Source organism: Aegilops tauschii, chromosome 6 (genome assembly GCF_002575655.3).
Source record: "Aegilops tauschii subsp. strangulata cultivar AL8/78 chromosome 6, Aet v6.0, whole genome shotgun sequence".
NCBI lineage: Eukaryota > Viridiplantae > Streptophyta > Magnoliopsida > Poales > Poaceae > Aegilops > Aegilops tauschii.
This window is the reverse complement of record NC_053040.3, coordinates 366047662-366064492: the sequence shown is the minus strand read 5'-3', so window position 1 is coordinate 366064492 and position 16831 is coordinate 366047662. Positions and strand designations below refer to the sequence as shown.

The 16831-nt window shown below is 48.7% G+C and overlaps 1 protein-coding gene and 1 long non-coding RNA gene across 2 annotated transcripts; one reads left to right on the top strand and one right to left on the bottom strand.

The window, feature by feature from the left end:
- Positions 1 to 9012: 9012 nt before the first annotated feature.
- Positions 9013 to 10127, bottom strand: LOC109780859 (uncharacterized). Its single transcript, XM_020339446.3, has one exon. It carries the CDS (start codon positions 9985 to 9987, stop codon positions 9097 to 9099), a length of 891 nt encoding a protein of 296 aa, XP_020195035.1. The 5' UTR covers positions 9988 to 10127; the 3' UTR covers positions 9013 to 9096.
- Positions 10128 to 13082: 2955 nt separating this feature from the next.
- Positions 13083 to 14154, top strand: LOC141025382 (uncharacterized). The gene is made up of 3 exons (XR_012186864.1): positions 13083 to 13330; positions 13724 to 13793; positions 13884 to 14154. It is a non-coding gene; the product is annotated as an uncharacterized lncRNA (long non-coding RNA).
- The last annotated feature ends 2677 nt before the right edge of the window (positions 14155 to 16831 follow it).

Sequence of the window (16831 nt, the reverse complement as noted above, 5' to 3'; positions counted from 1 at the left end):
CGTTGTCCAGGGGACCATCTTCGACTGTATTGACTTACAAAGGATACGAGATAAATGGGAACACATTTTACACGATCGCCCAAGATCAAAAGAGCACCAATCAAAATAGCGGTGTCCGCTTTGATGCAGCAACCGAGAGGGGAAAGGACACATATTATGGTTACATAATGGACATATGGGAACTTGACTACGGACATGATTTTAAGGTCCCTTTGTTTAAGTGCAAATGGGTCAATCTGTCAGGAGGCGGGGTACAGGTAGACCCACAGTACGGAATGACAACAGTGGATCTGAACAATCTTGGGTACACCGACGAACCGTTCGTCCTAGCCAATGATGTGGCACAGGTTATCTATGTGAAGGACATGTCTACCAGACCGAGGAAAAGAAAAGATAAGGAAGCGAATACATCATACGATGAGCCAAAGCGGCACATAGTTCTTTCAGGAAAAAGGGACATTGTGGGAGTGGAGGGCAAGACAGACACGTCTGAAGATTATGAGAAGTTTCATGAAATTCCTCCCTTCAAAGTCAAGGCTGACCCAAGCATCCTGATAAACGATGAAGATTATCCATGGTTACGGCGCAATAAGCAAATGACACAAGCAAAGAAAAAGTGAAGACTTTCTCCCGCAACTATTATGATGATACCATGCCAACTTTGTAATAGACGAGTATGATACCATTGTCCGTTTTGTACAAGAAGTGCATCTAGTTTTTGCCATAACCCTCTTAACTTTCTTGCACATGCTATGTGGATGAAATGATGATACCATGCCAACTTTCAACATTTTCAGAGTTCATTTGAAATGCTTTTCAGTTTTAGGGTCTTATAGTTCAAAATAATTAGTAAATGCATGAAAAATAACAGGCCAAAAATTAAAAATTATGCCACCTACTGGGCCACCACGGCCTGAATACGATTAGAAACCCATCCATGGGCCAGGATTCAGGCCCGCAGAAGGCCCAGTAGGCCCACAGGCATGTACAGAGAGGTTAGGCCCGTATGCCTGCTTTAGAGAAGAGCTCGACAGCTCAGGCGCACCGCACCTTATAAACAGGTGCGGCTCTCTCTTAGCTAGCGAGGTGGGACTAAACTCACCACCACGCCGCTATGCAAGGCCATTGGTCCCTGTTGGTGGCACGAACCGGGACCAATTCCACCATTTGGTCCCTGTTGGTGCCACGAACCGGTACTAATGAGGCTGTGGCCCCACGAGCACCTTTAGTACCTGTTCGTGGCACGAACCGGTACTAGAGTTTCTTACTAGCTAAGCAGTTTTTTAGTCCCACCTCGCTAGCTGAGAGGCACTAGGAGCGGTTTATAAGCCCTGAGTGCAGAGACGATGAAGAAGAGGCGCAATGCTCACGTTGCTTAGCTTCAAGCCTTGAGGAATAAGGTAGACTGCATCGAGCTATGTGCAGTGCAGTCTACACTATTCCGAAAGGCTTGAAGCAAATCAACGCGCATTGCGCCTCTTTTTTATTTTTAATCATTAAAAGCAAAAAGAATTTTCATAAAGAACTCTTTTTGATAGAAACTTTAATAGCAGAAAGAATTATCATAAAGTAAAATAAATAAGTAATTAGAAACAAAATAAAATAAAATAAATAAGTTTTTTGTTGTAAGTAGAAACAAAACAAAATAAATATAGCAAAAAAGAAAACAAAAAAACTAAATACAGCAAAAAGAATTTTCATAAAGAACTAATGGCACTAATAGAAAGTTTATATTTTTTTCTAAAACTAATGGCACTAACAGACAGTTTATAATTTTGCTGACCTAAAAGCAAAAAAATTAAAAAATAAAGCAAAAAACAAAAGAAAATAAATAATGCAAAAAACATAACCAAAAAACTGGATTTTTTTTAAAAAAAAACTGCCACCTATTGGGCCACCACGGCCTGAATACGACTAGAAACCCAACCTGGGCCAGGATTCAGACCCGCAGAAGGCCCAATAGGCCCACAGACAGCACAGTGTGACATTAGGCCCGTAAGCCTGCATTTGAGAGGAGCTCGAGAGGGCAGCCGCAGTGGGGCTTATAAACCACTCCGAGCCCCTCTCAACTAGCAAGGTGGGACTAAACTTTTGGCCGCGGGCAGCGCAAGGCCTTTGGTCCCGGTTGGTGGCACCAACCGGGACCAATGCCCCCCCTTTAGTCCCGGTTGGTGCCACCAACCGGGACCAAAGGCCGCCGCTTCCCCCCTTTGGGCTGCTGAAAAGGGACCTTTGGTCCCGGTTGGTGCCACCAACCGGGACTAAAGGGTGGCATTGGTCCCGGTCGGTGCCACCAACCGGGACCAAAGGTGTGCCTATATAAGCCAACACTTGGGAAATTTTCAGATACCTCGCCAGTTGCCCCCGACGCCGCCAGGCTGCCCGTGCTCGCCATCGCCGCCCGCTCCTCGTCGCCGTCGCCCCGTGCCCTTGCCTCAACGAGTCGCCGCCCGGTGCTCGTCGCCGTCGCCCTGCCCCCCACGCGCCGCCCCGCCTCGTGCTCCCCTGCTCGCGCGCGCCGCCTCGGCGCCCCGAGCCCCCCTGCCCGGCCCGCGCGTGCTCGCCGGCGCCCTCGCCGCCCCCGCCCCGTCCCGCCCCCGCGCTCCGGCGCCCTCGCCGCCCCGCCGTCGCCATCGCCCTAGCCGCCCCCGCTGTGAGAGCCGCCGCCCTGGCTCTGTTTTTTTATTAGTTAATTGTTTTTTGATCATATATATATAATGTATATGTGTATGTATGTGGCTATATGTTTTTGTTCATATGTGGCTATATGTTTTTTTATTTTTATTAGTTTAATTTTTTTGTTCATATGTGATGTATATGTGTATGTGGCTATAATATATATGTGAACAAAAAAATTGTATGTATGTAGATGTTCAAAATGTATGAATATATATGTCAAAAATGTTTTTTTGTTCATAGAAAGTTTTTTGTTCATATATAGAAAGTTTTTTATATATGACAATGGATATATATTCGATATATATGAGAAATGATGATCCACATGGAAAAGTTTTATATATGCAAAAGTTACAATTTTAGAAAAGTTTTATATATCTAGCTAGGAAGGGAAGAAGAAGAAAAAGAAGGATAGAAAAGAAGAAAATAAGAAGAGGAAAGAAAGAAGAAGAGGAGAGGAAGAAGAGGAGAAATAAATAAGAAGAGGAAAAAAGAAGAAAAAGAAGAGGAGAAGAAGAAAGGAATAGAGGAGAAGAAGAAAAAATAGAAAATATTCTATTTTTTCTTCTTCTCCTCTATTCCTTTCTTCTTCTCCTCTTTTTTTTTCTTTTTTTTCTTCAATCCTCTCCTCTATTCCTTTCTTCTTCTCCTCTTTTTATTTCTTCTTCGTTTTCTTATGTTTTATCGGGTCTGTCGTCGTCGATATATACCCCTCCCGATAACTTCAACACGAGGGGGGTAACTTCAACACGAGGGGGGGTCGATATACCCCCTCCCCGATAACATTATTTTCCCGTGTATATATGTCGTCGTTGTCGATATAACCCCCTCCTGATAACTTCAACACGTGGGGGGGGGGTCGATATACCCTCCCCGATAACATTATTTTCCCGTGTATGTATGTTGTCGTTGTCGATATTACCCCCTCCCGATAACTTCAACACGAGGGGGGATAACTTCAACACGAGGGGGGTCGATATACCCCCTCCTCAATAACATTATTTTCCCGTGTATGTATGTCGTCGTTGTCGATATAAAACCCCCTCCCGATAACTTCAACACGTGGGGGGGGGGTCGATATACCCCCTCCCCGATAACATTATTTTCCCGTGTATGTATGTCGTCGTTGTCGATATATATAACTCCCTCCCAGATAACTTCGACATGATGGACGGTCGATATGTATACCCCCTCTCACCGTGATAACTTATACCACGGGAGCACCCCCCGGCCCTCTCGCTGGACCAAAACTCTCGAGGACACCCAAACCCTAGAAAAAAACGATGTCGGTCTCCTACCCCCTCCCGCCGCGCCCCTACCCTTGAAGCATTGCCTAGGCCACCCCAAACCCGGAATAAGCTAGGTCTACGTTTGCACTAATATATCCACCTGCTGTCATGTTTGTGTAATAATTGCCATGTTGTAATATTTGCAGAAACAATGGAGCACGGACGAGATGAGCAAGCAGAAGAGGTGTTGGGGGACATAATCTTAGCCGGAGGTGATATCTTGTCGTATCTTAACGACAATGATGGTCTGAAAGAACAGGGCGAAGAAGCAGGCTACGGTGATCGAAGAGTGGAGGAGGAAAGACATGACGGTGACCCAATGCTGGTGCAAGAAGGAGCCCGTGGTGACGGCTCCGGTGACCGAACAGAGTCCGGCCAGGTAAATATATTAGTTAAGCCTGTGCTGACTAGCTAATTGATGCATTCATTGTTTTGGTATGTACACATATTAATTAACACTCGTCTTTCTTCTTTTTTCTAGCCCTCCGGATCGAGCACAACTGCGGTAAAGAGACGAGGCCCAAAGAGAAAGTTGCGCTCGGATGAAAGGTTTGAGATCACAGCAATCGCGAGCGACGGCCAACCGATTGAACCCCTCCGGACAAAGGATGCTTTTGCTGCTCAGTGCGGGGTTCTAGTTAGGGACAAGATCCCGATCAGCATCCACCAATGGTATAAGCCTAAGAAGGAAGACCCTGAGGTGTCTTATGTCAATGATATGCAGAAAGATGATCTTTGGACTGAGCTGAAGGCAAATTTCACCCTACCGCCAGAGGAGGATCCGGAGAAGCCAGTTATAGAGAAATTAATCAAGTCTCATGCTCTTAAGAAGATGGCAGACCTATTCAGGAGGTGGACGAATGAGCTGAAAACGTTTGTCGACAAAGAAGAGACACCATAATTCATCGGCCGGTATGAGAAGATCAGAGATCACTGGCCCGCATTTGTGGCCCACAAGACATCGGAAAAGAGTAAGAAGACGTCAGCGACAAACAAGAAGAATGCTGCGAAGAAGAAGCTTCACCATCGCACGGGGTCAGGTGGCTACCTCAAAGCCCGGCCTAAGTGGGCCAAGTCTGAGAGGGACCTGCTTGATAAAGGGATCGAACCAGAGACAATGAACTGGCCAGACCGTTGCCGGACTTGGTTCTTCAGGGCTGGGGAACCTTGGACCCTGTATCAGGGAGGTGTCGTTGGACGGACGAGCAACTTGCAATACCCGTCAAGAAGCTTAAGCACTATATCGATGCAGCGCAGCAAGGGACGTTCCTTCCAGACAGAGAGAACGACGAGCTCACAATGGCCCTCGGGAATCCTGAGCACCCTGGACGGACACGAGGCACGCCAGGCTCCGTTCCGTGGAAGGCTGGTTTTCCGGACGCGGGCGGTTACAAAACCCAGGAGAGGAGGAAAAAAGTGGAGCAGATCCAAATTCAGAAGCTGCACGAAAGGGTTCAAGCGCTAGAGGAACGAGACGGCAATCAAGATGCCGAAACTGCCCCCAAGCTACACCGCCATCTCAGCGGAGAAGCAGCGTGGCTTCCACCGAGCTGCCTCAGCTGGAGCATGCGGCTCGTGCTAGCTACCCCGTGGATGCTATCACGGAGTCTCAACATTGCCACCTTATGGCGGAATGGCAGAACTTGAAAGTCAAGGCGGCTGTTGGCTCTGTTTTACCTACTGAACCCGGCGCAACCTACCACTGCCGGCCGATTCCAGAAGGATATGCTAGGGTGATGGTGGATGAAATAACGGAGGGATTTGAGGACCTCCAGCTTGACCACCCTACCGGTGAAGGGGAGACTCGGCTGGGTTTAGCTCTGAAGATTCCATGCCTATGGCGGAAGGAGCTCATCAAGCTTCCGAACTGGACGGCTCCGGCGAGTAAGGGCACTCCGCCTCCTCCTCCGCCTCCTCCTCCGGCGAGTGATCAGGGCACTCAGCCTCCTTCTCCGGCGCATGGCGGCACTCCGCCTCCTTCTCCGCCAGCACCGGCGCGCCAGAGCAGCCAGCCTCCTCCTTCTCCGCCTCGTCAGCAAGGGCGGAAGAGACCCGCCGCCGCTGCGGCTGCTCCGGGGCGTCGTAGTCCTTCTCCTCCGCCTCATAAGCAAGGAAAGAAGACAGCCGCAGCCGCTCCGTCTGCTCTGCCGGCGTCTAGCAGTACAGCTGCCAGAGGCAGGAGGCAATACAGATTCGGTCCTTCTCTGAAGACTCCAGAGAAGTTACCATATGAGAGGACCGAGGAGGAGAACGCGAAGATCGTGCGAGCCGAAGTGAAGATCGCTTTGAAGGGGTGAAAGCAAAGAAACATCCACCTCCGGAGGAGAAGGTAGATCCGGTGAAAGCAAAGCGCACTCTGGCTGCCCTGACAAAACCACCAAAGTCTCCGCCGAGAGGCAACTATGAGCGCGTTCTTGCAAAGGCATATGCCGAAGCAGAGCGGTCGGGAAGTACTGTCAGTGATAAAAGGATGAAAGAACGACGAGCTGGGAAAAAAATTGCCCAGCTCGGCGAACAAGCGAACCAATCGTGCCCCCCGCTCAAGGTGTCAAAAGACATCGTCGCTAATTATCCGAGTATGGTGCCCGGTTATAACAATCTTAGAGATTACCTGCCCGACGATGTACATTATGAAATCATGGAGGTGGACGAACACAAATACCATTACGGGAAGCCTCTCGTCAAAGATGTCAGATCTCTAAGCACGATGATGCGAAGACTACATGATTGGTACATGAAAACCTGCAGAGAGACTGATGGGATGAGTACTTTGATGCTGAGAGTTAAACCGGAGCATGACCTCGTTGGAATTGAACTGCTGAATGTTCCATTTGAGGATTTGTTCCAGTTTTACAATCAAAAGGCCCTCGATAAAACAACGATCACTTGCTACTGTCTGTAAGTAGTACTACTTCTGTGATTAAGTCTCTCTATATAGGTCAGCTCTTTCATTGCATGTATTTATACTTATCCTCACTATATTATGCAGATTGAAGATCGCCGAATTGAAGAAAAGACAAATCGGTGATATTGGGTTCATTAACACAAATCTCATAGATGCATATACGGTTGAAAAACATCCCAAAGAAGCCGAGGCCAACTTGCTACAATCGTTGGTATTAAATCAAAACAAAGATATAATACTCTTTCCTTACAACTTCAAGTGAGTGTTACTGTCTTGTGCATATTCGGTTTCCCTTATTAGTCCAGGTTATGGTAATGTAATTGATGACTTATGCATGCATGCGCAGCTTCCACTATATTCTCCTAGAGATTAAGCTTGAGCCGGGAGTAGTAACCGTCTTAGACTCGAGACGAAAAGATCACCAGGACTATGCGAACATGACTCAAATGCTCCAGAAGTAAGTTAAATCGATCATTATCCACCATATCAGCAACTTTGTTCATTTCCTGATATCAAGTAATTGTTTTCTTTGTCTGGCAGGGTTTGGAGAAAATTCACCTCCAAAGTTCCGGGACTGCCGAAGAAGCTGCAATTTAATCACCCGAAAGTAAGTACTATAGTAGCATGTTCCGCGCATCTCCTAGTGATTTAAGCGGTAGTTTCATCAATACCATTTAGCATGCTTGCTTCTCAGTTTGATTGACCTCTATTTGTTGTAAAGTGGTTGTGGCAGGAACCCGGGAATAATTACTGTGGATACTACGTTTGCGAGTCCATCCGCTACCATACCTGTGAGCGGGGCTACACTGAAGAACAATATGAAGTGCGTAAGCAATAATATTCACAATTTTATTTTATTACCATAATTTGTGTTGAGTTTCATTTATTCATATATATATGTATTGACCCCCTTCTTCAAATTAGATCTTTCAGATGCGTGATGAACTCCTAGCACCAGATCGTATGCGAGGAATTCAAGAGGAATTGGCGGCATTCTTCCTTGACCACGTGATCGCTGAAAACGGAGAATACTATGTGGACCCTGTGTTCCTACAATATAATTAGGAGATTGTATTGTAAGAGATAATTATTGTATATATGTAGCCTGTAGTGTCGGATAGATATACGAGAACTTGTTGTTCGACCAATATCTCGGAGAAGGAGAGGTGGTCGATATCACTTCTCTCTGTATGCATATGTTCATGACGATCTTCTGTTTCCTTCATTTGATTACTAGCTAGCGTGTCTACTCCTCTCCATACGTATATAGTACGTAGCGTCGACCAAGCACGAAGATAAGAGAGGACACTTCTCTCTATTAATTAGCTAGCTAACACAATATATGAAACACCTAAATTAACCCCCCCAAAACCCCTAAACCACCCTCTTTAAAAAAACAAAAATCTCAGCTCCTGCCAGGTGCTGACGCGTGGATGCCTATTGGTCCCGGTTGGTGGCACCAATCGGGACCAAAGGCCCTCCTGCCTGGGCTCCCCGCACCGGCCACGTGGACGGCCTTTAGTCCCGGTTCGTGTAAGAACCGAGACTAAAGGGCTAGGGCATTAGTAACGACCCTTTAGTCCCGGTTCCAGAACCGGGACTAAAGGCCCTTATGAACCGGGGTAAAAGCCCCTTTTCTTACTAGTGATTGCTAGGAGCAGGGAGCCATGCATGCACGGCAAGGAATTTCACAAGGAATAATCCAGTGCTAGCTAGCTAGGAGAAAGGGCACGGGACAATTTAAGTTGCCGTATGGACCATGCAGTCCAGGTTGCCCCGGCCGCAATGCACGGGCGGCCGCGCATGCGAGGGAGACGGACCCTACGTACTCCCTCTCCCGTTCCCATCCAACCACAACTGGCTGTCGCCCATGCATGCATGGCGTTCGTCTCCAGTCCCCACCGCTCCAACTCCTAACCGAAGCAACGCACGCCCGATCTATCTTCTGCTAGTCTGGAACGTACACGCCGGCACGCCTACGTGCTCGGGCTTGTCGTAGGCGGGAATCCGCGCTGGCTTTGTAGCAAACGCAGTTGCATTGCACGTGAGAAGAACGGAGACAAAATATACTCTACGGAATAACACAAAGAACTCTGTTATACGGGCCCACTCACGTATTACGTACAATAATAAGCTAGTGGCGATTCCAAATCTCCAATGCTAATTAACCGGAAATTAAATGAAATGACATAGTATGTTGAATCGAGGAAGCACACTTCGGAGCGTTTACACGCGCCATGCTGACGGTGATGGCGAGTGGTGGTGGCGCGGAGGGGTCCTCGGAGGCATGGGCGGCCTTCCAGCGGCGGGCTCCTCGCGGCGGGTGTACTTGCGGGGCGGGGCGGCGGCGGGGGCGGGCACGTAGGAGGCCGAGAACACAGCGTCCCAGATCTCCGCGAAGGCGCGGAGGATGACGTCGTGGTGGTGCGGCGCGTTGAGGGTGAGGAAGCGGCGGAGCATCTGCCGCAGCTCCTCCCCGGCGATGATCCCGTTCTCCACGATCATCTGCACCATCGACTGCCGGAAGTCGCTCAGCGGGTCCTCGGACTGCTTCACCACCGCCACGCTGCCGTCGAGCCCCACTTCGACGCAAGCACCAACAGTCCCCGGTTCGACGCTGTCACCGACATGGCGATCTTTAGCGCCGCCCGTCGTGACGTCGCCGCCCTTGACGCCGCTTTTCATGGTCGCCTGCTTGTGCTCCAGTGGCGGCGACGAGGCTTTCTTGTCGTCGCGGCTGCGGTGGCTCTTCCGGCCCCACGACACGACGCTCTGCTCCAGCTCGTTGAGCTCGCGCAGCAGGCCGGAGAAGCTCTGCGTGGCTGCGGAGCTCTCCATCTTGAACTGGCCGTCGTCGCCGCACTCGAACTCCGCCACGGCGTCCTCCCATAGCAGGGACGACGACGAGGCAGAGGTCAGAGTGTCCGTCGTCGTCGACGCCGACGGGTTGGCCCTCCCGCCCCTGCGCCGCGTCTCGGTTGTGGTCGGTGTACCCGCGCCGGACGGCGAGGGCGACGCAGAGATCACCGACACGCTCTTGGCGTCCTTGCAGCCACACCCGAGCGCAAACCCGGCACCGCCGTGGCGCTTCTTGACCGAAATGCCGGGGCTCAACATTCTTTCTGCTCTTGTCCTTCGGGAGTGTGCGCGTGTGGTACGGTACTACTACCGGGAGGGACTTGCTCGTGTGAGGCTAATTGCGCAATGCTGTAGCCTGTAGCCTGTAGGTTCTCAACTTTTGGTTTATCTTGCTGGGTCGGGCATTTTTGGGCTTTATATAGAAGAAGTGTGCGATGTGCATCGCTCAGCTAGGCAGCTAAGCCCCCTGCCGTGTACACATGGGCGCGCACGACCCACTTTCGTTTCCAGATAAAGATGCGCTTTTTTTTGACAAAAAGGATAAAATGCGCTTTATTAACTGTAACGTCGCATCAAGCGATACAAGTAATAGCATCTGAGCATGACTGTACTACTCTTTATTGTGGTGGAACCAGTCCGTTAGAGTTCAAGTCTTAGAATTGTCATTGACGCTTGCATTTTTCTAAATTTAATTCAGATTTTTCAGTGATGTTCGTTCAGTGAGATGCGACATGCTAAGAAATAGTAAAACTTTGAGTTCCACCTTATGCAAATATGGATAAATAAGATGTGTTTGCTACTCCCTCCGTTCTATAAGTGCATCTCCAATAGAAGATGCAAATTTGAAGAATTAACATCTTCAAAAAGTGTTTTTTACATCTTAGAAAAAACAACTCCAACAGATGATGCATATTGAAGATGTAAAACTGCAACTCAAATAGATGATGCAAAATGGAGATGTAAAAATTAGGGGACGGCGGCCGAATCGGGGAGGCGGCAATGGGGACGGCGGGACGGCGGCGACTGTGCGTGGGGTGGCGGGGGAGCGGCGGAGGGGCAGCGGGGGTGGTGAATCGGAACGGTGGTGCAGCGGCATAGGAGTGGCCATTTGAGGTGGAGAGAGGAGGAGGAGCAGCGTAGGGGCGGCGAAGGAACGTCGGGGATGGCGAATCGGGGTGGCGGTGCAACAGCGAAGGAGCGGCAATTTAAGGCGAAGAGGGGAGGAGGAGGAGAGGTGTAGGGGCGGTCGAGGAGCGTCGGAGGAGCAGCGGGGGTGCCGAATCGAGGCGACGGAGGCATGGAGGCGGAGGATGGATTGGGGAAATTGGTCGCGGAGGCGGCAACTATGGCGAGGTGGGTCAGACCATCGGCGGGGGAGGAAGCTGCGGGGTCACCAGCATCGGCCATAGCAGCGGACGGGCAGCGGGCGTGCCAGAAGCCACCGCAGTTGGTCGGTTGGCGAGTTGCTGATGTTTTTACATCTCCAATAGGTGGAGATGCTAATTTGCATCGCGAGTTGTATTTTACATCTCCATAAGGCGGAGATATAATTTTTTGCATCTGCATCATCTATTGAAGAGGGGTTTTTTGGCCTCGGAGATGAAAAAATTAGTTGTTTTTTCATCTACATCTTCTATTGGAGATGCTCTAATATAAGAGATTTTTTACACTAGATGCTCTAATACAAAAGGTTCTGGACCATGCTGCAGGAGGACCTAATTAAGGAGGCTCTGAAAGCAATCAACACATGCACTATCCCGAAGGGTTGGAACGATACGGCGATCGTGATGATTCCTAAGATTAATACACCAGAAAAGATAACCCATTTAGACCAATCAACTTATGTAATGTGGTATACAAAATAATTACAAAAATGGTGGCTTCTTTATTGAAGATTTTTTTTACGAGAAATTATAAGCCCAACACAGAGTGCATTTGTGCCGGGTAGATTGATAATGGATAACATTTCAGTGGCCTACGAATGTTTTCACACAACCAAGAACAAAAGAGAAGGCAGAGAGGGCTTGTGTGCTATAAAATTTGATATGCACAAAGCTTATGACATAGTTGAGTGGCCTTTTTTTTAAGGAGATTATGTTGAGATTGGGGTTCCGTTGAGATTGGGTGAATTTTATTATGCAATGTGTCTCAACTTTCGAATACAGAGTAAGGATCAATGCAGAGGAAAGTGAGAGTTTCAAGCCTACTAGAGGGCTGAGGCAGGGTGACCCGCTATCACCATACCTCTTTCAGTTGTGCACAGAGGGGTTGAACGCCTTGCTTACGCAGGCAGAAGAGAACGAAAATATATCAGGAGTTAAAGTCTGTAGAGATGCTCCACCAGTTACAAATGTTCTCTTTGCAGATGATTCATTAATCTTGATGAAAGATAAAACATACTGCTTTAAATTTCTGATTGAACGAACTATTAAGAAAATTAGTGGTTGAAAGGAAAAATTACTGTCTGACGGGGGAAGGAGATCCTGCTCAAGGCTGTGATCCAAGCCATACCTACCTATGCAATGTTGGTCTTTAAAATTACTAAAAAAATTGTAAATGAATCATTGACGCGATAACGCATTTCTGGTGGAGAGACGAGGAGAACAAGAGGAGGATGCATTGGATGGCCTGGTGGAAAATGTGCGTACCAAAAAACCAAGGAGGGATGAGATTCCGTGATATCTACTGTTTCAACCTGGCTTTGCTCGCCAAATAGGCATGGCGTCTTCTTGATTACCCTGATTCCTCGTGTAAATGAAATTGTAATGATCTCATAAATGATGCACTGGTTATTTCTAATGAATAAAGTTTTGGTTTATTAAAAAAACATTTTTTTAACTAGTAGTTTCTAAAATGCTCTTATGTGACAAGGAGGGAGTATTTGACCTGCATGCGCAATACTCAAGGCTGAGTCAAGTCTTTGCCGAATGAGGACGATGTGCGCGATTCGTAGGTTTCGTTGGGGCACTTTTCACGTTTTGATGCAAGTGAGACTAGCAGCGCCTGAACTTGAGACAGGTACGCCGCACTCGGCTGCGGCGTCGCTGGCGAGGACTCGCCTGTACCTTGTCGAAGGCTAGGCGGACGCAGCTCGTCGCGACGACGGAGGAAAGGAAGGGCTGGAGAAGGAGATGATTGAAGGTGAAAGATGAAGGAGAGCCGTTGGATGCGGCAAATTTGATAATTTTGACCTCGGGACGAAATCAATTCACAGAATGAACTGCCCATGAAACTATTTCACTCCCCTGACCTTTTTGTGCAGCGCCCGCCACAACGGCGCCACATCCTACGGTGCAGCGCCTAGCTCGGGGGCGTTGCACTCCAGTCCACCGTGCCAGCCCTGGGCCCCGGACCCAGCAGTGCAGCGCCTACGAGGTAGGTGCCACACATGTAATGTGCAGCGCCTAGCCCTTAGGCGCTGCACTGTGACTTAGATGCCAGCCGCCCGCTCCCCCTCCCCCACCCCACCCATTCGTTCCAGGAGGAGTTACAGAACAGGCGCGCCGGCGGCTTCCTCCTCTCCCCCTCTCAATCCCCTCTCCCAAATCCTTCAGATCCGATGATTTGATCCGTGCATTTCTTCACCAATCCATCCTAGAAGGTACTCTCCTCCGATCCCCTTCTTTCTATCCATACAAAATATGGTATTTTGAAGATTTGGGGAATCCTTGTTTGATTTGATTAGATTTGAATCTTGCATGTATTAGAATTTTGCATGTATTACAACCCTTGTTTGTTTGATTTGTGGAACCCTAGTTTATTTTATTTTATTGAAAAGATATGGTTGGATACATAGATTGACATGTTATTTCTATGGAAAAGTTATTTGTATGAAGTAGGCCTAGTTTAGTTTATTTGTACTGAAATTATACTCGTATTGAGAAGAATGCTTTGGATACATATGCTTTGAATCTTGCATGTAGTAGGCCTACTTTAGTTATTTTGAATTGAAAAGATAATCGTGTTGACAAGAATGCTTTGTTGAAATTGTTAGGATGGTTTGGCTTCTCGATGATCATTGGGACAAACAACACTGGTCGTACGCTATGTCGGTGGAGCAGCGGGTAATACTGAAAGTGGCCGGTGTTATGAATTTCGTATTTTTTTCAAACACAAATGCCCCATATGTAATGTTATGATTTGTTTGTTTGTAGGAGCTTGCACCTCTGAAGCTTTGGTCTCACGGGGTCACCCTTGGATGGATGCGCTATGATGAGCGGTACACACCGTATGTAAGGGAGGCAGGACTTCTCCCTTTCATTCAGTTGGTCCGCCGGTCGACGCCACCCAACAATGCTGCAGCACTCACCGCGCTTATTGATCATTGGAGGCCGGAGACACACACTTTCCATCTTCGGACCGGGGAGATGACCGTGACGCTCCAGGATATTGCTATGATCATCGGTCTTTCTATCGATGGGAATCCTTTATGTATGAACACCGATTCTGATGGGTGGCGCACGCAGATGCATGCCCTTATTGGTATGGTTCCTCCGGAGCCTCGGGAACCAGAAGCAGAAGATAAGAAGAAGGAAAGAGTCACAGCCGGCGGTACTTTCACGTGGATATCATCGAACTTCAGTACTTGCCCTGAGGATGCTAATGAGGACATGGTGAAGACATATGCTCGTGTCTACATGTGGTACGTGATATCCAGGACTATGTTTGCTGATGGCACATGCAAGAATGCTCCATGGATGTGGCTGAAGGCGTTGACCGGCTTCGATAGCAAATGGAGTTGGGGTTCGGCGACACTGGCTTACTTGTATCGACGGGTATGAAGTTGTTTCCTTTTCACTTCATTGATACATTATCAATGCGTTCTTGCGGCAAATTTGACCATGTTCTCGTTTATGTGCAGTTGGACGAAGCCTGTTGTAGGCACACTGGAGGTATTGGTGGTTGTCTGCTCGCACTTTCCATATGGAGCTGGGAGCGTTTGCCGGTTGGACGACCGAAGACCGTGAAGTATGAGGATTGGGACGACAAAGACGACCCACTACGGCTCCCCACTTGGGCTTACAAGTGGGATGTGTTAAATGAGACGACAGATGATCCCTCGGTCATGTACAAGTTGTACAAGAGCGAGCTGGACGCGATCACGCCTGAGCAGGTGAACCGACATTGCATAAGTGATTATCATGCTTGTATCGTAACTCGATATCAATTTTGCATTCAATCCCATTTTGCAAGTGAAATGGGAGCCGTATGGAAAAGGAGAGAGTTTTGGTAACCCTATGGAGTTCAGGCTGAATCCGATGTGCACTAGGGATAGGGATCTCTGGCATATGCGGTGCCCACTGATATGCAACTGGGCGGTTGAGCTTCACCTGCCACGTCGGGTGTTCTGCCAGTTTGGTTTGTTCCAGCCACATCCGCCAGAGTGGGAGGACACGGACAAGTTGCTACACGCGTAAGATATAATTAACCTTGAGCACTTAGCAGCTTCTCGACGGTTTCGATGATGCTAATATTCTGTTTCTAACTTGCAGGTTGGATAGGAAAAAACAGCAGAAGATCAAGGATTGGGCCAACCATCACAAGAAGTATGTCGTGCAGTTCGCTCTTAGTGTGGAGGAAGCAAGGGCTGGAAAACGAGCCCAGCTTCATGAGCACTGCCCGACAACAACTATCTCACATGGTTTCTTGCAAGTACCCGCGTGGAGGTATGCAAGCCAGCGTATGCTGAGGAGATTCTGGAAGAACCCACCGTTTTTGATGAGGTAGCCCAGCACCAGTACAACGCATTAGTCAGGCAAGGCAACTCAGTGATCCCTTTAGCTCCAATGATGAACTTTGTGGTTAGACCTTTTTGCTTTTCCATTCGCACTATTCACATCTTCGCTTGCCTAACACTTTGATACCGTTTCTGTTCATAGCGTGCACAGATCAAGAAAACAGCTGATGAGACCGAGACTATTCTAGAAACAACCCCGGCTGGCAAAAGCGATGGGGAAGGTGCACTTTGAGCATTCATTAAGGTTCACATCTCCTTCAAACTAGCACTTAACATATGTTGCTACGTTCCATGTCTCATTCACTTGTACATGTTGCAGCGCCAGGGCCAAAAGTTAAGGCGGCTATCAAACCTTTTCAGTTGTCGTGACCCCGAGTATGTATCACCAGAACGGTCTAGGTCGGCAACACCATCAGATCCCGCTTCGGGGCAGGCCCATGGTGAACCTTTGGAGGATGAGGATGTGGGTGTGGTCACCCAAGAGGTATGGCATGACGATATATATCCATTTGTTGATGCATTGCTAACTATATCCTCACACACGGTCTTTCCATATCTTCTGTTGATGCATAGGTTGCTGCTAGGCGTTGCACTGTAGAGTGTGGCGCCTCCAGGCTAGGCGCTGCACAAAAACTTAGCGAAATGTTTGCCCCAAACTGGAGGCCTACCTTCTATTGCTCTCTGGATAGCTACAGACTTGTGCAGCGCCTAGCTCGGAGGCGCCCCACTTTACAGTGCAGCGCCTTGCATGTAGGCGGTGCAATGTAGAGTGTGGCGCCCAAAGGCTGGGCGCTGCACAAACACTTAGCAAATTTTTTGCCCCAAACTGGAGGCCTACCTTCTGTTGCTCTCTGGATAGCTACAGACTTGTGCAGCGCCTAGCTTGGAGGCGCCACACTCTACAGTGCAGCGCCTTGCTGCTAGGCGTTGCACTGTAGAGTGCGGCGCCCAAAGGCTGGGCGCTGCACAAACACTTAGCGAAATTTTTGTCCCAAGCTGGAGGCCTACCTTCTGTTGCTCTCTGGATAGCTACAGACTTGTGCAGCGCCTAGCTTGGAGGCGCCACACTCTACAGTGCAGCGTCGAGCTTCGCCTAACCCCAAGAGGTACACATTGGCCACCATCTACCACGGCTTCATCCGCGAGACTAACATCCTTGAACAATGTAGTCCGATGATCCCGACCAAATACCTTCTCGAAAGCTTCGGCCTCCTTCACCGTGAAGCCCTCCGCATCAACTTGTTCATCGGGACCATCGTCATCCGAGTCCGATGCATATGCACGGGAAAAAGGGATGGAATGGTCCATTGTCTCTTGCAAATGACATTTGTCGAGATCACCCACATTGTTGTCATGGAGATCAAC